This window comes from Rhinopithecus bieti, unplaced genomic scaffold (genome assembly GCF_001698545.2).
Source record: "Rhinopithecus bieti isolate Rb0 unplaced genomic scaffold, ASM169854v2 scaffold_29254, whole genome shotgun sequence".
NCBI classification, from domain to species: domain Eukaryota; kingdom Metazoa; phylum Chordata; class Mammalia; order Primates; family Cercopithecidae; genus Rhinopithecus; species Rhinopithecus bieti.
In genome coordinates, this window is record NW_016813033.1 from 1,302,573 (window position 1) to 1,327,271 (window position 24,699).

Genomic DNA, 24,699 nt, shown 5'->3' on the forward strand with positions numbered 1-24,699 from the left:
AAATATTTAATATAATAAGAATATAAATATTCTAAAACTATATTTTCCTTGCCTTCATTTCAGCAAAATTATTAAATATGCTATTATAATGGAAAATTTCACAAAATTTTCGCTCTACTGATAGTAATAATCTAAAAGATCAATCGAAAATAAAATTACAATCAAAATGTATACAATTTGAATTTTCAATTAAAATACATACATTAAAACAAATGTGGGAACTTTTTTGTTCTTGAGACAGGGTCTCACTCCTGTCACACAGTCTGGAGTGCAGTAGCATGATCATGGCTCACTATAGCCTTGACATCATGGGCTCAAGCAATTCCCCCACCTCAGCCTCCTGAGTAGCTAGGACTACAGGTTCATAACACCACATCCAGCTAATTTTTTTTTTTTTTTTTTAAGAGACAGGGTTTCACCAAGTTATCCAGACTGGTAAGAAATTTTGAATGGACTTATTTCCATATATTTAAAAGTGTATTTTAAATTAATATTAAAACCAATTAGAATTAAAAGCAAATACAAATTATAATAGTTATTAAAACTTAAAATATTATTTAAACAAAGAGGAAAATGCTCATTTATTTGAAATGTCATTTTATTACACATTTTATGAAAATTATTCATAATTCTAGCATTTAATGTTCATATTTTAATTGCTAGGCTAAAAGATCAGCAGCATAGTTTATCAATTTTGTATCTATAGTTATACAGATACAGAATTCAAGTAATGTAAATTGCTTAATATTGCAAAGTATGCCTGAGCCACCATGCACAACTTCTTTCTCCTCAGTAATTCTGGAACTATCAATTGGAACATGAGGAAAAACAAAGAACTGGTCATTTATCACTATTAGGACACAGAATTCATTGTGAAAGAATCTATTGAGCTCATATTATCTTAGAGGATTTGACATATTAACTAATTTATCTTTTCTCTTTCCTAAATATTTGTGTCATTCAATTCCTCCTGGTGTTTCTAAGTAGTATTTGTCTCCAGGAGTAGAAATTTTAAGACATCAAAGTGAATCAAGGTAAAATTAACAGAGGCAAGTCAAAGTTCTAATGGCTGGATACATGCTTAATAAACCATTTGTTCAAAACATTAAAAATTTAGAACCAGGATCCACAAAGGCTGTGATTCATTCTCTGGCATGAAGGTAATATTGTGCAGTTCGGGCCTGTTAACAATAGGCCAAAGTGGCCGAGACTTTAATTCTATAGCACATGATGCAATTATTTGTTGTTAGCAAAGTTTCTCCTAATGTCAGAACAAGGTAACTGACATCATTTCACATTCAACTGGAGGCTGCAACTTCAGGAGTCTCCCTTTAATACTCACAATTTGGACACTCTAATTAGTTATCTAGGTGATATTACTCCTCCTCATATTTGGAGATGTCATAAAGGATACTATTTGTACAAGAATATGCCTGCCACGTATTAGGCCACACATAATAGGCCACAGCCTGCTCCTGATTGAACACATGACAATGTTTTTTGGTGTAACGTTTGAAGTGATGATTTATAAAGCCTATCTCCATTTACAACTCAGCTCTTGGAGATAAGGAATTTCATAGTCTTTTTCTTAAAAATATGTATCTAATTATTGACTGGTTTATCTTAGACAGCTAAAATATGCTAAACAGCTTGAAAGTAAGCTTTAAAATACCCTGAAGATGTTTCTCTTATATTTTGCTAACTTACTGTTGTAGAAGCTATACAATGCTACTCTTTTTATCAAGAATCAATTAATGTTTTGCTTGTTCAGATAAAATGTGGCCACACATTTGAGGCCAGACAGGCCTGCGTTCAGATCCCACTTCTACCACCCTGAGCTATGTCATTTGGGCAAATTATATAATCCTTCTGAGGTTCAGTTTCTTCATTTGTAATTGAGATCATTCCTTATTTGCAGTGCCATTGTGAAAATTTAATGATACAATCACTGTGGAGTGCCTGGCACACAGTATATTCTCAAATAAAATAAAATAAAATAAAATAAAATAAAATAAAATAAAATAAAATAAATAAACAAACAGTAGCTATGTAACTGACAAAGAATTATGGAAATCAGCTATAGTGAATTCATTCATCAATTTAATAAATATATATTGATCCTACTGTATGCCAGACAACTGGGCACAGTGCTTGGAATTCAAAGGCTGCTTTGCACTAGGAGCTTAATATTTCTGTGGGGATACAGACATGCATAATAGAGATATGAAAGCGCTGTACAAGCACAAGTAACGGAATAGCTAACTTTGTTTGGGGAGTTAGGAACGGCTTCTTAAAGAAGATAGGAACTAAGCTAGCAGGAATTTGTCAGGAAAGACTGAGAAGGGCATTTGGGGCAGAAGATTGCAAAGGCATGGAGTTACGACGTGCTTTTCACATTCAAGAAAAGGAAAAAGTTGGAGAGGGCCATAGTAACCATGCCAGGCCCCATGGATGGCTAAACTGAACTGACAAGACCCAGCTGATGTGTTTGGAAATAGACCAGAAGTGCCATGCTAATCCTTCAAGAGTGTGGCTCTAACTGAACTAAAAAAAAAATCCAGTTCTCTGAGATTTGCCACTTTTGATGAATTGGCTTAAGGAAGGATTGATCAAAACCCTTCAGTACAGTGATGTTTGTTTGCTAGACACACCACTTTTCTTCAAATATACCAAAATTGGGGGCAGAAGGGAAACTGTTATTTTGTACTCAAGGCTCATGATTTCCAGCTCTTCCTTCCCCTATAATTTCCTGTGATGGGCTGCCCTTTTCACCAGGAACACCCCGGGACATGTTCTAAAAACTGCTGTAACCAAAATGCATGCTTCTTAGTTAATAATAAAGTAGTGTTCAATTCCAAAAGCTGAAAGGGAAGATGACACAAAATTTCACTGCAGAAAATATATCCTCAAATGTTGTAAAATGATGTGAAAACCATCCAAAGCACTGGATTTGAAACTAGTGAGGGGAACATCATGGCTAAAGCATAAGAAAGAATTAGACTGAGAAGAAGGAAAAGGCCTCAAAGCCACAGGCAAACACCCTAACTTGGGCAGAACCCTAAGAGGCAAACAATCCCACTGCTAAAGACACCTCCAAATACTTGCAACAGATCTCCGAGAGAAAGTAACAGCCTTGCTGCCCATCTGAGGGAAACTGTCCAGCTGCAGTAGTTACTTCCAACAAAATCTTGTCAATGTGAGGTGCAGGTGGAGCGGAGGGTTGGTGGCTGTGTAGGTGGGAATCCAAACCTAGGCTCTGAGGACAAGCCTTCTAATGGCACAGAAATTAAATTCATCCCAGAATTGGCTAGTTATATTATTTAACACCACTGACACACCTACCTTAATAATCTGTGGATTCATCTACTACATAGTTTGAATAATGACTCAATTCCATGGGAAGACGTTTCTATTTATATTCAGTAAATATTACAGTATTCTCTAATTGTAATCTCCCATTATAACCTTCCAAGATTTCATGGATTTTTAGGCAAATTCTATGGAAGGTCTAAATAGCAGATAATAGCTATTTAATAGATTTTTTTTTAAATAAAAGAAAGCCATTTGTTTTAATCCACTCACCATTCCATGATTCAGCCACCCTGGGATAAAATTATCCAGCAGCTTCGGGTATATCATCTCTCTGTCATAGGCATAAATGATCCAGAACACTGCTACAACAAACTGGAAGGAAAAAGAAATCTTTTATTTCAAGTTCATTGACTATTCACAACATACAATTTATTGGTTAACAATAGTTAAAAGAACCCAACAGAATTTGGAATCTATGATGAAAGACAGATCGGTAAACCAGCTAATGATTGGAAACACAGGTCTAGCTTCATTTCATTAGTAGTAAAAGTTAAGGTGCCTCCTCTGTCTCTGATCTCCCAACTGTGTCCTTTCAGGCAAAGGGATTGGTTTCTGAGGGAGAAAGAAGAGGCCTGTTTTCATGAACAGCTCTGTTTCAGGGCTAACTGTACTGGTCTGATTCCTCTGGAGAGGGTTTAAAAGTTCACTGGTGGTTTTTTTCGGATCCCATTACCCACTATCTAGGGTTAGCACACATTCAGGAAACTGTCGGGTATGTCCCTTTTCCTTGAACCCATCATGTGGTTTAAATTAATCTTCACATTCTCAAATTTCCACTTCACCACTACCAGCATTGAAACCACTGCTATAAAATCTCCTAAGTCACATTTCCAGCAAATGTATTAATTTATACAGACTAAGCAAGGGCTTTGGCTGCACTGAGAAGCTGGGTCCATGGAGGGTAAAGGAAGATTCCTAATTCTCTTGGAATAACTTAGAAGTTCATCTGAGTTCCAAAGGTTTATTTTGGCCCAACAGCAACATAATCATCAAAAGAGAGTAGAATACTCAATGTATTATCTTACCCTTCTTCCAACTAATGGTGAGAAAAGAAGTTCAGATAAAATAATGAATGGCCCGAGGTCTTAACCTTCAGCACTGAATTTAAAAGAAGAAGTGTATGTTTTTGTAAATGTCAAAAAATGTAGCATAGAAAGGGAACCATCCCACAGGAAGAGATAAAAGTCTCTGTAGAGTGATGTCTCAAAATAAAAAATGCTACAAAATGGAAAAATATAGCATAAATATTAGAAACAATTTTGACTTCATTTTATATCTCATTCATGCTCCCATATTTTATTAATAAAAATAATAAATAGTTTAATGCCACTTCAAATTGGTGGTTTTGGTAGGCTGGTGGAAGAAAAGGCCAGAATGAAAGAAATTAAAGTGGTGGTAGGTGGCAGGTAGAGGCAGTAAAAGGCGACTCCCGTTTCATGGCAATGGGCAGTGAGGGAAGGCAAAGGAGGCCGGCTGTCTGAGACATGTAACAGGGATTAGGAGGTGTGTATGATCTTACAAAATAGGAGATCCAGGCAGTATTTTGATTGGCTAAAAGTCAGAGTAAAAGGAAATAGAAAGGGAATGACTGATAAGCAAGGCCCAGGAAAAGAAAGGGATTAGGATTATAAATACAGATGAAGCATCCTTCCCTTTAAAGTGAAATGCAAGCACTTTTGCTGACAGTTGGAAATAGAGCTGAGTACAAAGGATTTGGGGCACTGCTATGGATAATGTACTAGGAAGTCCATAGAATATTTAAAAGGAAGACTGTCATGAATCAGGAGGACTCAACAGAGATCTAAGAACAAGATTTTGTAATAGAACCAACCAGGATGTTTTCCCAGGCTGTGTTGAGGTCTGTGAAAATGAGGACTTAGGAAAAAGAGGGTTTAGGAAAACTTAAGGATCCTAGGGATTTTGTAGCACAATGGCTTGGGTAACTGGGACAGATAAAAGGTTGAAAATAAGGGATGCTATGAGATCAGAAGAACGTCTTTAAGCAACTGGCTAGCATTTCTAAGCTGGTACTTGGATTACATGAGATATCACACCTAAAGGTACTAGTGACAGACAGTAAACAATTAAAGATAGCCATTCCTGTTTTCACTTCTTTTGCTGGATAGATGTGACAAGTGACACCAAACCAATTAGGGCTGATCATGTGCTCCGATGCCAGGGATGCATCACCAGGCAACACAGTAGTACTACCCCGCTCCATGATTCCAGCCTTTCTATTCAAAGCGGATCAGCAGCACTCATGTCACCTGAAAGCTTTTAAATGTACATTTCAATAAGATCTTATGCACATATAAGTTTGAGATGTTCTGCTTGGGGAGGCTCTACTTCGGCTACCTTGAGCCTCCTCCCTTCCCATGGAGTGAAAAGATCCTGTGGCCAAGTGGCTTATCTACGCGGAGCATGCACCTCTTCCCTTGGAGATCACACCTGGAGTAACTGTGAGCCTGGAATTCCCTGCCCACATAGTCATGAGTATGCCTTGGGGCATTTGTGGATCTCCCCCTCCAGCCTGAACCTGAAGGTAGACTGTGCAATAAATGTGTGTTTGCCTTAACCTGAGGGTGGTAAAGGTACATCTGTTTCTGGAGGGTAAGGACCAAAGGTTTACATTTGGTCTGGGTGTCTAAACATAGGCATGAAGCCACTTCAGTCCTGGATGGAGCCACTGATGCACATCTCTTCACCTTTGCCATATAACATAACCTAATCAAGGGGATGACATCCCATCATATTCACGGGTCTCTCTGATACTCTGTGGACGGGGATTGTACATGCTGGTGCAGCAGGGGATGGAATCTTGGCGTCATGTTGGAATTCTGCTTATCATAGGCTCCCACTGTGTTCTTTCTTTCCAAATTGTTTTGACTCTTTTAAGTCCTTTGCATTTCCATTCAAATGTTAGAATCTCCGACTGTTAATTTATACAAATATCCTGCTAGAATTCTCATGGTGACTGTTTGGGGAGAGCTAACATTTTAACAATATTGAATCTTCCAATCCGTGAAGATCATTTATATCCCCTAACTTGGGTCTTCTTTAATTTCTCTCAGCAATGTTTTTGGTTTTCAATGCACAGATATTGCATGTATTTTGTTGAACCTATCCATAAATATTTCATGTTTTGTGATGCTATTGTGGAGAGTATTATATTTTTTTAGATTCTTTTTTGTTAGTTTATAAAAATGAACCAATTTCTGAATATTGACGTTATATTTTACACCTTTCCTAAATTCATGTAGTAGTTCTAGTCGCTATTTTAGAAATAGTTTTGCATTTTATACTTATACGATCTGCAGATAAAGACAGTGTTTTTCCCTTATAATTTTATGCATTTTACTTCTTTTTTTTTTATTGCACTGCCTGTGACCTGCAGCAATATGCTGAATAGAAGTGATGGAGAGTGAGCATCCTTGCCTTCATCTCTATCTTAGGGAAAGTGTTCAGTCTTTCCACACTTAAATTTGATATTAGCTGTAGGCTTCTTTTAGTTGTCTTTTATCAAGTTGAGAAAAATCTCTTCTATTCTTACTTTATTTGGGAATAATATACATACACAATGAATAAGTGCTTAATTTTTGAATTTTTTCAGATGGTTTTGTTTCATATCTTGAGATGATCATATAGTTTTCCCTATTTATTCTGTTAATACGGTGAATTATATCAATTGATTTTGAAAGTCAAACCAACCTTACATTCCTGGTCATCATATATTATAATTTATATAAATATATATATGTTTTTACTGGATTCAATCTGCTGATACTCTGCAAAGAATTTTCTTTTCATCTCTATTCATGAAGTATACTGATATCTGATCTGTAATTTTCCTTTCTCATAATGTCTTCACCTAATTCAGGTAATAGTATAAATTCTGGAATCAAAAGATGAGTTGGGAAGTGTTTCCTCCTCTATTTTCTGAAGGGTTTTGTGCAAGATTAGTGTAATTTATTCCTTATGCAATTGATATACTTCCCTAGTAAAGCCGTCTGGACTTGCAATTTTTCTGGTGGGTAGATTTGTGAATTCATTTTCTTTAATAAATATAGGGCCATTTGGGCTTCCTACTTTTGCTTGAGTTGATTTTGGTCATTATTGTCTTTTGTGGAATTGCTGTATTTCATCTATGTTTTTGAATTTATAAAATTGTTCTTAATATTTCATCATGGAAACTGACAAATGCTATGTATCAGGTATTTTTTCCCTAGAGAGAGCCCACTGTTAAATATTTACTAACATACCACTATCAGGAGTCACTTTCTGTTCACCACGAGTGATCATTCACAGCATCCACAACACATGAGACTCAGTGTGAAGCTTTGGTCAATACTTTGATCCCTACCTTATACTGAGGGAATTATATGGGTTATTAAAAGTGAAGTGACTTTCAAGAAAGTGTTAGTTACCTTTCTAAGTGTAATACTAGAAGGTCAGGAGGCCCAGCTAACTGAGTAATCAGTCTTCTAAATAATTCTTTAGATACAAACACAGAACAGATGGTAGCTTCTTGGCTTCCTGCACTGATATCCTCCTGATAGTATAGCCATCAGCAAACCCAAAATAAATTTGAACTCTCCTACCAGGGCATGGATATGGAACAAAAATAGTTTCTCTTGGACAGGCTAAGTGATACTGAAACCTTCCACTGTTGTGAAGAAGTGCCTTCTCTGGCCAGGAGCAATGGCCAGCTATTCCTCATCCTACACCTGCTGCTTCTTGGCTGCCAGGAACAGAATACTGTACTTGAACTGAGAGTGGAAGGAGCACAGTCACTTTCCAGTCCTTTAAGCTTTGAGATAAAATACTTGAGTGACAGCTAGTCATTGATGTCTCATTTGAACCCCCAGAACTACTAGGAAATTAATGCCAAAAGAAAATTGGATTCACAGTTTGCCTCCTTTTGAAAGGAGTCTCTCACATGGAGTCTAACAGAAGCCGAAACTTCAGCTTTAGTCCACTTCTAAGAAGTTTTATTGATTAATGGGAAATTCTTTGGAATTTGGTAAGACCAATTAGAATGCAAAGGATGTTGGAGAGAAATTTGCCATGAAGAAGGCTAAAAAGAAGAGTCACTTATCTATAGATTGGTCTATAAAGGCTGGATAGCATCATCTCAAACATTCACTGTTGAGGGAGGGAAGGAAGGAGGGAAGAGGGGAGGAAATGGATACATCCTTAAAGTCTGCAGCTTCAACTGGATAAAATCTTATATATATTCTGATATGTCAGTATTCAGACTTTACCAAATACTCATAGGAAAAAGTTTAAATTCTGTTTGGGGCTCTATTACCTTGCTTCCAGATTTCTTTTTCATGACTTACTTTCCAGTCAATTCTTTCTGTTGCAGAAGGGTAATCTTTAGAAATGTTTCCAATTGTGATTTCTCTATGCAAACAGAGAAAGTATGGGCATGAGAATAAGCTGGGTGTTGTGCATGCTATCTGGCTTCGTCTCTGAGGTCCCCTATGCAAAGAGTGAATGTTTCCTTCAGCAGGACCCTTGCCTTCCTACTTTCGAGATCTATGGAATCCTGGGTGTCCAAGTCCTCTCCTTCTGGCTGATTTTCCTCAACCATACCCTCAAATTCAGAAATGCATAGTGAAGCTTAGGGCTCTCTAAAATGCCACAGTCTCCTTTATTCCAGAGGACAATCAGTTTCTAGGATTCATTCCTAAAAGCATGACATGGAATTCCTCTCCTTAGAATGTAAGTCTGTGAGTAATGTTAATTTTTTATGCCATGAATTCTGCCCAAATTATCTTAAAATCTGAATCCCCATATAGAGAATTGCCAAAGCACATGTTGATGTTATGCTCTTCTTTTCATGGGTTTTAACTTCATCATTTTGGTACATTTACAATTTATCCATATTTGCCTAGATTTCTGTTCTTCATTATCTCTACTGACTCAGGAAGTAATGATAGAATACGAACCCAGCTCCTACAAATGCCTGCATGATTTGGTTCCTTCCTTTCTCTCCAATCTCGGCCTGTGCCATGTTCTGTCTTGCTCCTTCAAGTCCAACCGGTAATTTGTTCCTGAAAAGTATTAAGCTCTTTCCCGATTCAGGGCCATAGCATTTTCTACTCTGTGCCAGGAATGCTCTTTCCCTCCTTTCCCATGGCTGGATTCTCTGTTCTCTCAGGTCTAGCTTAAATAGCACCTCCACTAGACCTTCCACAGCTCTGTTGTCTATTATAGAACCTGGCGGACAACAGGCTCTTACTGTTGTTGCTGCTGCTCAGTTCTTCCTTGTTTTGTGGCTCCTCTATGAGAAAGTGAAGTATCAGAGAACAGGAATTGGTTTGTCCTGTTCATTACTGGTTCCCCACTGCCTGGCATAGAGCATGGATGTGATAAAAATTTGCTGAATAAGTGAATAAAGTCTATTGCTGTTCCTTGTACATGCCAGACTCCACATCTCCCACAGGAGCAAGTACCTTTTTACTCTTTTCTTCCTATTGACCTAAAATTCCTCCTGTATGTTCCCTGTGGATTTTTGTCCTTCTGTGTGTAAGGAAGAAATCTCCTTCTTTCCAGGCTACTCTTATGGCCCAGCCCTTCTCAGATCATCTATGAGATAGCTCCTCTCTCACCTCCTTAAGTCTTCTATCATCCTATAATAATCCTCTGGACTTCAAGATCAAGAGCAAGACTGAAAGCTCTCTTTCCTTAAGTCAACCAAAAATTAGTAGAATGAGAAATAGAAGCAAAACTGATGAAACAGTAGAAAACGTCCATAATCCAAACATCACTCTTTAAAAGGCTGCCAAGTGTTAGGAAAATTAAACGAGGACATGGGGAGACTCTGATGGAAGAAACAAGATCCTGCAGCTCTCTGGTTCAGCGAGCGGAACAGAGCAGTCTTTACAGGTGGCAAACCCTGAAGGACATTAAATGACCCTTGCTGGGAACATGAGGTCTCGATGCATGGAAGCACTGGGGAAATGCTCTGATCCCTGTGTGGCATTAGGGGTCAGAGGTGATGATGCTAAACATGGAAACGGGCTAGTGTGTCATCTCTGCCAGAGCAGGATGTGGGTGCACTAAGGTCAACAAGAAAAGAGTGGTGGTAACAAGCCTGAATATATGGCTCATGCTCACCTGATGGAAACAAAGCTTTATGTCACCATCCAAAAGGGTTGTGATAAAAATGAGCGGAGGAGAGAGAAACGAGTTGAGCTCACACAGAGGCCGTTCTCCAGGACAAGGCAGTCGTGGAAAATAGATGGAAATTCAAGCTGCCCTAGCTCCGTTCCCTAGCCTGTCTCCAGTTCTATCCTTTCACAAATAGCTGGCTCGGTAAGAACAAACCAATTTAAGAATGCATAATCACAAGAAACAAAACAGTATGGGATGTAGTCATAGATACCACAAAAAACATAAAGAGGAAGATGATTTTAAGAAGTCAGCGGAATGACACAAACCAGAAAAGTTTGCCCCAATAGGTACAATTCATGATCAAATAATTCTCCATTAAAGAAAAGAGGTCAAAGAAGAAAAACTGAGATTCGAGAGAAGATAGAGCAAGAGGAGAAGGGGATAAAGGTGAATGAACTTATGAAATAAATAAAACATAAAAAATAAAACTGAAAGTCACATTAGAGGCAGTAAAAGGAAAAATTGCCTTTGGTGAAGACAGTCGGGGTTTAGCTTTCTGCAGAACTGTGGACTAGATACACTGAAAAACCTTCCTGCTATGAAACACTAGGTGCTAAATAAATTACAACAAATATACTTTTAAATGTATTGCTGAGCACACAAGAAAGGAAGGGAAATAACTAGGAGCCACAAAAAAAAAAAAAAAAAAAAAAAAAAAAAAAAAAAAAAAAAAAAAAAGAAGAGAGGAAAAATGAAAACAGAAGCAAACTCAGAAACTGGGACTGCCTGGAGGCAAATATCAATATGAGAATCAGAGCACTCTGTGGACTGTGGTCAAGGAGGTGGAAGGCAAGGCCTGAGGCCACACAACGTGATGGAGGAAATTAAGCCAGAAGAGCCTGGCCCGCAGAGGGCCTACACCTTCAGAGAAAGGGGAACGTGGAGAAAGTACTCTCTATCAAGTCAAATAAATTGCTTTTTACTCCTAATTGCCAAGACTTTTTTAATCAAAAAGGTTTTTTAATTTCATTTAATTTTTTTCACATTGAGATAATCATTTTTTCCTCTTTTATCTTTGTATTAGTGAAAGCGAAGCTAAGATAATTAAGCAAGGTCTGCAAGGTCTGAAAATAAATTTTAAACTTAACACCAAATAACTGTAATGGATACTGTAGTGCTTTCCCAGATCCCCTCTTCAGAGTCAGGGCATCCATTGGCCAGTGCTTAGGAATATCAGTTGCTGGCCGTTCTCAGCTGCATCCTTCAACGGGAGTTGCCCTCAGCTACAGGGAATGGAACAGTCCAAGGTCATGCTCCCTCCTCAAGGCAGTACAAACCCAATGACTGGCTAATGCAAGTATACAAAGACCCTACCCAAATTTAGGATGACTCTGAAGGGCCATCCCAGCTCAAGAGTTCCTACTGTGTCTCAGTTACAACTGCAATATGGGTGAGCTTCCCTCTCTGCCCAATGCTGTCTTCCTTACTTCCTGACAGGGGCACCTCCCAAGGGCTGCCTCCTTCTGCATCTCAGAGCCTGGTCACAGGAGTCCAATCTAAGACAACACCGTTCATGTAGAAGTGCAACAGACAGATACATTGAAGCATGAACATATTTGTAATAAATAAATCACTATAAGGAAATGTATAAAAAGTAAACATTCTTTACAATCTTCACCTGCAAAGATCTTTATTGCCAAAGGGAGAGGTATATCTTTCAAGATCTTTTTCTACATATATAAAATGCACTCTACACGTTATTCTATGAAATTAGGTCATACTACACCTAGTCTTCTGTAATTCTTCTGACTTAATATTTTAAGAAACTCCATGGTTCTAAAGTGATCCATAGAACCCCACTGTAGGATGATGTACCATAGTTTACTCAAGCACTCACTAATGGATATATGCATTCTTTCCAATTTCCCAGTTTCTAACAAGGCCACAGTAGATGTGTTACATGTATGTTTTTATGTACCTACATGAGACCTCAGAGGGATAATTTGCAAAAAGCAAAATTACGTTTGTACCAACCTACATACTAGGAGAGATGCTCCAGGATCTGAGGCCCTCATTGTTGGCTGGGCCTGCTGACATGAGGCTCCTTTGTCACTCCCTGTCCCAGTACCACTGCCTTCACCCCAGCTTCAGGCTCTAATGTCCCTATCCTGGACGCCTGCAGTAGCCTCTTGGCCAGGCTCACCGGCTTCAGTTCTCTTTAACTCCATCTATGCTTTATCTTGGTGTCTGAGTAAACTCTGAAGAACTTGCCAGTTCAAAAGTCCCAATGGCTCCTCCATGCCTGCAGGACAAAAAATCAAATTTCCTTTGTGGTCAAGCCCCAAATGCTCTTCCCAGTCCCTTTCCAGCTTCTTCCAGGGACCCTCTTCACCAGACTATGTGTGGCTTCCCAAACTCATCACATACTCTAAGTATACATTCCTTTGTGGGTTTTATAACTGCAGCTTTAAATTCATTAAAAAACAACCCATTTCAAAATCTAAGCTTTATCCATTACTGCTACCATGGTGCACTTGTTTTCTTCCCCCAGTTTCTTGTCAAACATAATTGCTTCTTTCCTTGACCCCCACAACACTGTGCTTGTAATACTGGCCTACTTAACTCTGACTCCTGCACAGCGGCCAGTTCCTCTAAGCTGCTGAGGGCTCTTTCACCCTCCAGGTCCCCATCAATGTTGCTCCCTTTCCCTAAAATGCCTCCCACCATCCCACCCAGCTCACCCTACCATAGAAATGGGAGCTTAGCTATAACCCCCACAACAAGAAGCCTCTCCTGAGCTGTCCCAGCTTCCAGCCTCTTGTCTTCGCACATGCTCTCATAGCATGTTACATTTTTCCTTCGTAACATGAGCACAGTTACCATGATATAACTGACTGTAGGCCAGGAGCGGTTGCTCACGCCTGTAATCCCAACATTTTGGGAGGCCAAGGCGGGCAGATCATGAGGTCAGGAGATCGAGACCATCCTGGCTGACACAGCGAAACTCTGTCTCTACTCAAAATACAAAAAATTAGCCAGGCGTGGTGGTGGGAGCCTGTAGTCCTAGCTACTCGGGCTGAGGCAGGAGAATGGCGTGAACTCAGGAGACAGAGCTTGCAGTGAGCTGAGATCACGTCACTACACTCCAGCCTGAGCAACAGAGTGAGACTCTGTCTCAAAAAAAAAAAAAAAGAAAAAAGAAAAAAAGAAATAACTGACTGTGTAATTACTGGTTTCTCTTCCCAGTAGAATGTAAACTCCATAAGGACAGAGACAAAGTCTATCTCTTCTCTGTTACACTGTCCCATCTCTTTTCCTGCCTTATATTTTGAAACTATTTTGAGTAGCTCCTGCCTATAATCTCAGCACTTTGGGAGGCTGAGGCAGGTGGATCATTTGAGGACAGAAGTTCGAGACCAGCCTGGTCAACATGGCGAAACTATGTCACTACTAAAAATACCAAAAAAAAAAAAAAAAAAAAAAAATTGCCAGATGTGGTGGTGTATGCCTGTAATCTCAGCAATTCAGGAGGCTGAGGCAGGAGAATTGCTTACCTGAGAGGTGGAGGCTGCAGTGCACCAAGATCACACCACTGCACTCCAGCCTGGGCTACAGAGAGAGACACTGTCTCAAAAACAAAACAAAACAAAATCCCCTCTATTTTGAAATAATCTAAGACTCATAAATTGAAAGACAACACAGTGTTCCCGTGTCTCCTTCCCCCAGCTTTCCCCAGTGATATCATCTTACATAGCTATGGTACATCCTCAAAACCAGAAAATTAACATTGATCCGATACTATAACCTACAGACCAAATTCAGATTTCACCAGCTTTGCCATGCACTCATTTTTGGTGGAGGTGGGAGCGGTATCACACATATAGATTTGTATCACAACCGCCCTGCTCAGGATACAGAAGCATTCTGTTATCACAAAGAAACTCCCTGGTACTAACTCTTTTTTTTTTTCCCCTTTCTTTCTTTTTACACAGAGTCTCACTCTATCGCCCCGGCAGGCCTGGTACTAACTCTTGATAGTCACACACTCCCCACAACCTTAACTAGCCCCTGGCAACTGTTGATTTGTTCTTCATCACTACAGTTTTGTCATTTTGAGAATATTATACACATGCGATCTTTCTCAGTGCTTTATTAAGGCTGGCTTGCCTTTGTGTAGTCTTAACAATCTATGGGCTAGAGATTTCAAAAGCAACATGTTCTTTAAGAATCATAACTACTTTAAGGTAGCTACTATTATTTTACCTACTCTTACAGATGAAAAAAACCTATCTTTAGAAAATTTTAATTTTAGTAACTTTCCCAGAGTCAAAAAGTTAATAATGTCCAAACCAGAATGTGAGGTCAGGCAGTGAGACCCCTATGCTTTCAATTTTTTTTGCAGGGGGAGTAGAGACAGAGTTTCATTTCATTTCCAGTCTGGTCTCGAACTCTTGGTTTCAGGTGATCCTCCAGCCTTGGCCTCCCAAAGTGCCAGGATTATAGGCATGAACCACCACACCTGGCCACTTTCAATCTCTCTAAACACTTTTTGTACATATTAGATACTTTTGAATCTATTAATAATTAGCTGAATAAATAAATTAAATGCCAAAGACTATTATTTCATAGTTAGTTCTGGGTCCCCTAGAAGAACCTGCATATAGTCGGAACTCAACTTTTGGTAAGTAAATCTGGTTAATCATTCTAGAAAAAAACTAAAGGGAAAGGAAAATGGTCATGAATGGTGAAAAATCATCAAGTTGGTCCTCTGGATTGAACATGCCTCACAAGGCCACAGGGTAGCAGCATTCTTGTCTGTTATAGTAATAAATGCATTAATAAAATCTCTGCTGGGCACGGTGGCTCATGCCTGTAATCCCAGCACTTTGGGAGGCCAAGGCAGGTGGATCACGAGGCAAGGAGTTCGAGATCAGCCTGGCCAATATGGTGAAACCCCGTCTGTACTAAAATATAAAAAATTAGTCGGGCATACGGGCACCTGTAGTCCCAGCTACTCGGGAGGCTGAGGCAGGAGAATCACTTGAACCTGGGAGGCGGGGCTTGCAGTGAGCCGAGATCGCACCACTGCACTCCAGCCTGGATGACAGAACAGAACAAGACTCCATCTCAAAAAAAAAAAAAAAAAAAAAAAAAGCATTTCAACCAGGATTATTTGACCAGGTACATCTTCCCTCTAGGAAATTCATATCCATAAGAAAGAGAAACAATAGTGACTTAGAATACTTGCTGGTCCTAACTGATATCTGGGTCTTGCCTTGTACCTTGAACATTTCCTTCCCTACTCAAATTTTAGTTAATAGGCTCCCATCATATTCTCACTTTATCTTTGAGGTGGAATCTTTCCCCAGAATGCCAGCTTGCACAGATGGATCCCTGTGACTAGCTGTCTCTCTGGATTTGCAGATGGGGTCTCTGAGGTTGTACCCTGTGTCATCCCTGTGACTTCAGGCTGAAACCGCACCAATCTTGCCATACTCCTCCAGTTCTGTCTCTTCTCACAGCCTCAGGTATCTCTATCTGGTCAGTTTTACCACTGACCAAAACATGAGAATGATGGCTATTAGGGTTGATTTTTTTCCCACTTACAGAATCCAAATTGCCTGGGCTTGGCTTCTAGTGGTGGCAGTCTTATTTTGTGAAGAGTGATGTCTGAAGGGTCTGGTTAGCAAAGTGGTGTGCATTGTGAGAGGGTAGGGCGTGGTGAAAATAAGGCCCAGAGGGAGGAAACTTTTGTACATCTGGTTGTCTTATGCCTCACACAGGTGAGATTATCCCATAAGCTGAACATTTTACCACTCTAATAACTAACCCTCCTGCTATGGGCTCAGAGTTAGATCCATTTAGAACTGAACTCCACTCCAAATAAATAAAGCAAGACTTATTTCACTCTCTGTCAAGTGACAATAAATAAAATAATTAAACAGATATCCATAAACCTCACATAAGACTATTTTTAATATGCTAGGGAACCACTATCAATTAGGATTGATTTAAGTTTCTTTTGGGAAAAAAAAAAAAAACAAACTATTTGTGCCTTTTCTCCACCATAAAATCACTGAATAATCAAACTCTTGCTGTCTTTCTGTCTCATTTTTTAAATAAAAGGGGACTATAGTTGTTTGATAAAATTACATTAATGTGAGTATCCAAAGGGTAGCTGTAAGTACACAGGAGAGACATCCAGCTAAACATATCTCAGTTACCTGAGGATAAAAGTAAGAAACACCTAATTTAATCCAATCTAGTACAAGTTAATTAACAAACCAACCATGCTTTTTTTTTAGAAGCATCCTATGTTAGATGACTATGTATCAATGCCTATATTTGATGCCTTGGGTGTAGTAGCAGAGTAACAGAATACTATTGACCAGAATGCTACTGTAACAGTGGAAAGTGAAGGCTAATCAAATGAAATACAGCCTACCCAAGAAAGATACACTAACAGGAGAAAAATGATCATAATAGTGAGTAGGTGTATGGGCATTAAAGAGCAAAAATGCATCGCCAGCTTTGTAGACAGGACAGGGTTCCTTGGCCACCCAAAGAAGCATTCTGGTCTACCAGGCCAGTCAATCCCTGCTGTACAAATGAATTCATCAGATTACAGTAATTTGACTACCTGCCACTAGTATCATCCAATTCAAGTTCACCCAGAATTCGGCTTCCCTTTTGGTTTCTTCGAAGTTATTGCCTCTAGGGAGAGTTTGGGCAACCTGACAATTTTTTAGTCCACCTGATAAGTTTTTCACAACATAAATTACTTATCTTTCTGATTTAATCTTTAGTCTATAATCATTTACTCAGCATAAGTTCATTGACTGAGAGAAGGATTATCTCAAAATAGACTAACAAAACAGAGTGTTCTGGGCTACAAGAACATTTCGGGACTTCCAAGCACACTAGGACACCCACAAATGACTATATCACTGCTCTGGAATTGCTATGGGGCTAGGAGAGGAGGAAGGCTATGGTTTTCTGTTTTGTTTATTTTAGATTATATACATTAAAAACTAGGAAAATACATAGCAAGTTATACACATAATTTGCAATGGGAAAAGAACTTTTGGAGAGGCTGGCATATTTGTTTATTGGTATTGCATCAATAACACATCAATATTTTTTGTTTTTCTCTATGAATCATTTGCCATTTACATTTAGAACATGAACATCTTTAAATGCGAGCACACTTACAAACACAATGGTGAATTATTTCCCAAAAGTGAGTAGTTGTAGGAGGACTTTTCTAATACCTTTCTGTGGGACTTTCTTATTATAAGGGTAATAAGTGCTTATTGTGGAAATTGGTGTGAACTTTTGCATTTTGCCTTTAAAATTTTTCTATGATGATCTATGCTGTATAAATAAAGTGGAAGGATTCAGCAAATAAATGGTCATCTTTGGAATCAATATGACTCAAAGATGGATATAGACTGTCCACGAGTCTGCAGTCTTTCTGCTTGAGAGCACTTCAGAGCTTTCTTTCTTGGCATTTGGTGTACCTGCTTAGGCCTCATCTAGAATCGTGGATCAATGATAGATATTTTTGTTGTTGAAAAACACTTTTCATCAATTAAGAGATACAGTTATACTAAACTAATTAACTTTGAGTATCAGCAGTTGAGGAAGGTGCCAGGATTGGGGAGAAACATCTGCTTTGACACTGATCCGTGAAGGGGAACCTGGGGATCCAACGTAAATCTACTTCATGAGGGTGATTTTTTCGCTCATGAGCTTTTATTTCTTTCTCCTCTCTTACTATCCTTTTTGCTTGAGACGCTTCAAGCACAAATGTCATTCATCAAACATCACTGATCAGATCTCATAGGGCAGGCATTTTCTTTGGATAGGACAGAGGCAGAAAAAGAACCAGCTGCTACAGCCAGGATGGCAGCAGTTTTCCCACCCTAATGGGCCCAGTCTTCTTCCTGACATCACAATCTGTAGGGACGAGTGGCTTTCTGTTGCTCAGTGTCTCTTATTTATTAGGTAAGATGCTCTTCTAGAGTCAGTGAAATCATATGATAGTGGTTAGCTTAGTGACTGGCACTTAGCACTCAATATACGATAACAGAACTTGCCAGAATGTCTATTGAAGGCTTCTTTCCATTTTCCTTACTTCCATCCCTTTTTAAGATAAAAGGCATAAGAAAGTTGCTCTGCCTTTCTTAACACCATAATATAGAAGGCACTTACCCAAACAGTCAAGATTAATTACAGAAGGCCTTTGATGAACAACAGGGCTCAGGATGCTACAGTGTTTGCCTGAGTGACAGATTTGACTTACACCACCTCAAATCCTTGTTTAAAATGGGTGGAGGAATCAATTATAAATTTAAAAAGAAAAGCAGATTTGACTGAAAATCCTTGATAAAGCAGAGTTTTGGTAATTCTTTTAAAATGTTTCACGGTGTAGGTGTCACTCAGTTTTTAGGATGCTGCTGTGGAATGCATTGGATCACTTCTTGCCAAAAATAGTTTTTTTGCAATTGTGTAGCTACAAACTATGCCTTCTTGGAATCCCAGCGATGATTCACAGATGATATACTGGATACATTTTGCAACCAATTTTTTAAAGGTAGCCAATTCTACTGATACAACTTTATTTTCACATATTAAAAACAAGCACACTGGGTAAACATGTGGTAGCTAAAATCTGCATGCAATATTTGAAATGAGAAGACAAAGCAGGAAAGATTTTCTTTTCTTGTCAAAACTTGCACTTTGCAAGCTGTCCTGTAAAACTGTATAAAACCATTGGCTCTACAGTGTGAAACAGTGTATCAAAGGGAAACAACAGAAGCACAAATGAACACAGTCTCTTACGCCACCTCAAGGAAAAAGATAAAGCAGTTATTTTTGATCCAGATTCTACACAACTCCTATTCTTATTCTGATACATTCTCCAAAGTTAGAAATTTTGGTCAGCTCAGGCCTTATGTACATAGCTAAAAATGTCTATCAGACAAATGATGAAAAGCAAAATTAGGTTAGGTTTGTCAAAAAGTTTAGAGTACAATCACGCATCATTCAATGACAGAGACATGTTCGGAGAAACATGTCATTAGGCTATTTACCATCCTGTAAACATCATAGATTGTACTTACACAAACCTAGGTGGTATACCCTACTGCATACCTAGGCTCTATAGGTGGTATAGCCTATTGCTCCTAAGCTACAGACTACTGAATACCACAGGAAACTCCAACACGATATTAAGTATTTGCGTATTTAAACACATGTAAACATAGTAAAGGCAGGTTGTTGGTGGTTTTTTCTTTTCTCTCTCTTTTTTTGTTTTTTGGAGACACAGTCGTGCTCTTGTTGCCCAGGCTGGAGTGCAGTGAAGTGATCACAGCTCACTGCAGCTCGAATCTCTAGGCTCAAGCAATCGGTCTTACTGCAGTCTCCCATGTAGCTGGGACTACAAGAGCATGCTACCAAGCAGGTTACTTTTTAAATATTTTGTAGAAACAGGGTCTGGCTGTTCCCCAGGCTGGTCTTGAACTCCTGGCTTCAAGCAATCCTCCTATCTCAGCCTCCCAAAGCACTGAGATTATAAGTATGAGCCACTACATCTGGCCCCTAATACAGTTGTTTTGCTTTTTGCTTTGTTTTTGAGACAAGGTCTCACTCCATCGCCCAGGCTGGAGTACAGTGGCACAATCTCAGCTCACTAAAACCTCCATCTCCCAGGCTCAAAGGATCCTCCCAGCTCAGCCTCCCAAGTAGCTGGGAATACAGGTTTGTGCCACCATACCTAGCTAATTTTTTTTTTTTTTTGGTAGAGATGGGATCTCACTATATTCCCCAGGCTGGTCTCAAACTCCTGGACTCTAGTGATCTGCCTGTCTCGGCCTCTCACAGATTACAGGTGTGAGCTACCATGTCCAGTCCATAATATAGGTTTATAGTCTTATGGGACCACTGCTGTATATGTCATCTGTCATTGATGAAAACGTCATTATACAGCACATAACTGGTTGCTAAGAGCAAGCACTCCGTTAGTTGGAGTGTTAGGGTTCAAAGCCTGGTTGATTTACTGGCATCATTTACTTGCTGTGTGACCTCAAGCAGGCAAGCTATAAAATGGGAACCCCATCTGTAAAACTGCAAAACAGAAGAGTCTTCTGTGAAGTGAGAATGTGGAAATTCCTACCTTCTGGGGATGTGAGGATTAAATAAATCATTCCAGTATAGCCCTTAGCCAGTGCCTGGCCCACAGCAAGCATGTAGTGAGAGTCAGTTCTCATTCCATTGTTCAGGCTCTTGGGTTGTTTGCAGGTTTTGTCTCCTTGGGAAGGGCTATGGTGAGAAGACTCAGAAAGTCCAAGTGGAACTGTTCCCTCACAGGCAGGAACTAAAACAGGTGGCAGCAGAGGCCTCTGTATGTGGTGTATTCTTCAGAACTCTGAGCTAATGGGGTGGGTGCAGGTAGCATTTCTGAATGTTCAGACCAAAACGTTGCTTTATTAATGAATCTGGGGGCCATTTTCCTTTGTTGACTCAGTGCTAATTTTATTGTCTAGTGTAACAGCCACCCACTGGGCCAGGGCATGCTCACAGTACCCTCTGGCCAAGGGAGTGCAGAGTCTTCCTTCTTTTGAGTTATGTATGCATGTATGAATGCAGTCTTCTTATTTCATAGTTGATTTTTAAGTGAAACCAAGGGGAGGGGAGATGTCCTTAGGATCAAGTGGCAAGGTGATAAAATTCCTCTCTCGTCATGCCTGTGAACTTGGGCATGGCACTCCTTTGTGTATAGGATTTTTTCTTACTTCACATTCCTCTCCAATCTTTTCTGGTCAAAAATGAACAAAGTAGCAGATAACCCAGAAAAGCGCAAAAGCAGAAAAGACTTAAGGGCTCCTTCCACTCCCTCTGTGGCATAGCTTTCTTCAATTTCCTCACGTGGCAACAGCTTCACCAACATAGCCCAAATTCCCAGTATACATTTGTTGCTATGGGTAAATCAGGTACCGACGTAGCCTACTTATGTACAGACCTAACCTAAAGGGACATTCTCTGGAGGGAAACTTCTGGTAAATGTGCTCTTCAGAGGTGCTTAGCAGACTGTGAGCTGGCTGGCAGGGCTACACTCTCCTCATCACCTGCCCTCTCCTCATCTTCCCACTTTCCCACCTGAGTTTCTACATCACCTTCAAAATAGTCAGAATTATACCTTAACTTTTGTTCCATAAGAGGGATAGAAAAAGGTACAATGAATGAAAGTCCTATCCTGGACTGGCTATTTGTGGTAAAATAAGCAAATCATTAGAATGGTAATCACATGGGCACAATTAAGTTAGTAAATTTTGTGTAGGTGGAAGGTCCACTAGCTCCTTCCTTGAAGGGAAATTACTTTTTTATCGGTTGATGTAACAGTACATTTTGGTCCAGCTAAAGGAGTTAAGAGTTACCTCAAAACACCCACGGGGACAGTAGTAATTTCAGGAACACCCACAGAGCAAATAAATTATTGTTTCCTTTTCTACACAGAAAGCAATGGTTAGGGTGGAGGGATGAGGCGAAAGGAGAAAGGTAGAAAGAGAAAGAGAGATAGGGTGAGGGAGAGGGAGAGGGAGGGAGAGAGAGAGAGAGAGAGAGACAGAGAGAGAGAGAGATGGGGGTGTTGGGGAGATAGAGGGAAAGAGGGAGGGAGTGAAATATGCAGGGAAGGAAGAAGAAGTGTGAATGCTTTTTTTCTTTTCTTTTAAAATCAAGAATATTGCATCTTGTCCCTGGTCCCCAAAACAAGGACATATATAAGATCCTGGTTTTGTGGGTCACATTGTTGAGGACAGGAAACACATGTCTAGTGTTACTGAAAATTAATTCTACCTTTTCCTGATCTCAAATTTCAAATATATATTTTACTTATGACTACAATTATGGGAAGAAAATATCTTCATTTTGTGAGATATTTCTGTGATTTTTTTTTCCCCAGAGAGAGTAAGAACTCTGTGAAATGATCTATGGGACATGATAATGTCCCATAGGGTGGTCAAGGAAGATTTTACTTATTGAACCCAGTTGTCTGAATCTCTTGAGTTTGGTCTAAAGCAAGGGACACCTCTGACAAATTTGATATGGAGCTTTAGAAATTAAACCATTTCATCAAATGTGTAAGAAATCTTTCCTTGAGAAGGACTTCTTCAAATATCAGATTTCAGTTGTTGTTTATGATACTACTGGTAAGAATACACTAAAAATGATTATTGGGAGAGAATGAATGGGAAAAAAATATACCCTTTTGGCTACAACAGAAAATGTCCATGATTAGTCTTATCAGCTTTACTGTATATATTTTTCATACTGACATAAAAAATAAATTTCCTAGAATCATACTAGTCTTTACTTATTTTACATATTGTTATTCCCTAAATTTGTTACTTATTACATTTTTTAAAACTCCTGATATTGTTTGGGTAGCAATATGCCCAGCCCCTAAGGATAAACCATAATAAGTTTAAGCCCTCATGGTAACTTCATTTCCTTTTGCTTCTTCTTGCTTTCCCAGGCCCACACTACTGGTTCTAGCTATGTGATGGTTCTGACCAATGGGACCTATGGTGAAATCTGCAGGTGGAGCTTCTGGGAATAATCTATTCACCTGATGAAGAAACAGACGCTTGGGGAGGGCTCCCTAGAGTTTCTTCCTTTTCTGTCCTTGAACATGGTTGTGAAGGATGTGATGCTTGGTGCTTTATTAACCCTCTTGAGGATTTAGGTGGCATGTCCAAGGACAAAAAGGTAACACTCTGAAGATAGATGTGTGGAAAATATAAAATGTACAAGTCTCAAATGAAAATACTGCCTGGACATGGTGGTTCATACCTATAATCCCAGCACTTTGGGATGTCAAGGTGGTGGATTGCTTGAGCTCAGGAGTTTGAGACCAGCCTGGGCAACATGGCGAAACCCTGTCTCTACAAAAAATACAAAAATTAGCTGGGCATGGTGGCACACACCTGTGGTCCCAGCTACGCGGGAGGCTGAGGTGGGAGGATCACTTGAGCCTGAGAGGTGGAGGTTGCAGTGAGCCGAGATCATGCCACTGCACTCCAGTCCAGGCAACACAGTGAGACCATGTCTCAATAAAAAGTACAAAATATGAACACACTGAGCAATACCACCCTGAAACTGCCTGTCAAAAAGCTCCATGTCTTGTGAGATATTAAATATCTTTATTATTTAAACCACAGTTGGCTGGATTACACTCAACTAATATTGAATTATTTAGACACTGCTCCTAATGCTTGGGATAAAGCAGTAAATGAAACACACAACTTCCCTGGTCTCACAGAGTATGAACCAAGTCAGAGAAGACAGACACTACACAAATAAAAGAATAAACATAATATGCCAGGTAGTGGTAATCATCATGGATAAAATAAAGCAAGGCAAAGGAACAGAGAATAATGAGAGGCTAATTCATATAGATCATTCACAGAAGCTTTGCTGAGCTTATTTGAGCAGACTTGAATGAAGTGAAAGAGTGAGCCAGGTGGATTTCTGAGGGTATTCTGTTACTCGCAACTGAACGCATCATTAACTTATACATCTAATAAGTTCTTAGTCATTCTTCAAACATCTCGCTTTGCGGATACTTCTCTGCACCTTAAACACATGTATTATTATACTCATCACACCCTATTTTAATTTACTTGTTGATATAGCTTATAAAGCCGCCCTCCCTGGACTGTGAAACCTTTGAAAGACAGATTGATTTTCAGCCAACATTATCCTGACTCTTAGCACTCAGAACTTGCTACACAGTAGGCTCCATGAGTCCACAAATAATTACTGATTTGACGAGAACTTCTGTCCTTTGAACGGTCTAGATATAAATGTGCGGTTTTCCCTGTTATATATTTTAAAGTGGGCATCTATGTGAAATTTTGTTAAAGTGTGACTATTGTGTTTAAGAAATTTATCTTGGAAGCATCAAAAAAGCTGACCACTCTGAGCTAGTATAAACGTGTGCAAATTAAATAGGTCACCTAAGCAGAAAATCTTTGGTTCTTAATTGAGGAGAAAATAATACATGAGATGATTGAGAAGCAACCTGGTTTCTTATCAGTTACATATATCTAAACGCACAATGTCCTCGATCTTTTGAACAGTTACATATATCTAAACGCACAATGTCCTCGATCTTTTGAACAGTTACATATATCTAAACGCACA

General features: G+C 39.3%; 1 protein-coding gene across 1 annotated transcript in view; it reads right to left on the reverse strand.

The window, feature by feature from the left end:
• The window catches only part of AIG1 (androgen induced 1), a 285,647-nt gene that overhangs the window by 173,038 nt on the left and 87,910 nt on the right, over positions 1–24,699 (reverse strand). Inside the window, 1 exon segment of the mRNA XM_017847604.1 lies at positions 3,583–3,684. Within this exon segment, the coding sequence (XP_017703093.1) occupies positions 3,583–3,684 (102 nt within the window).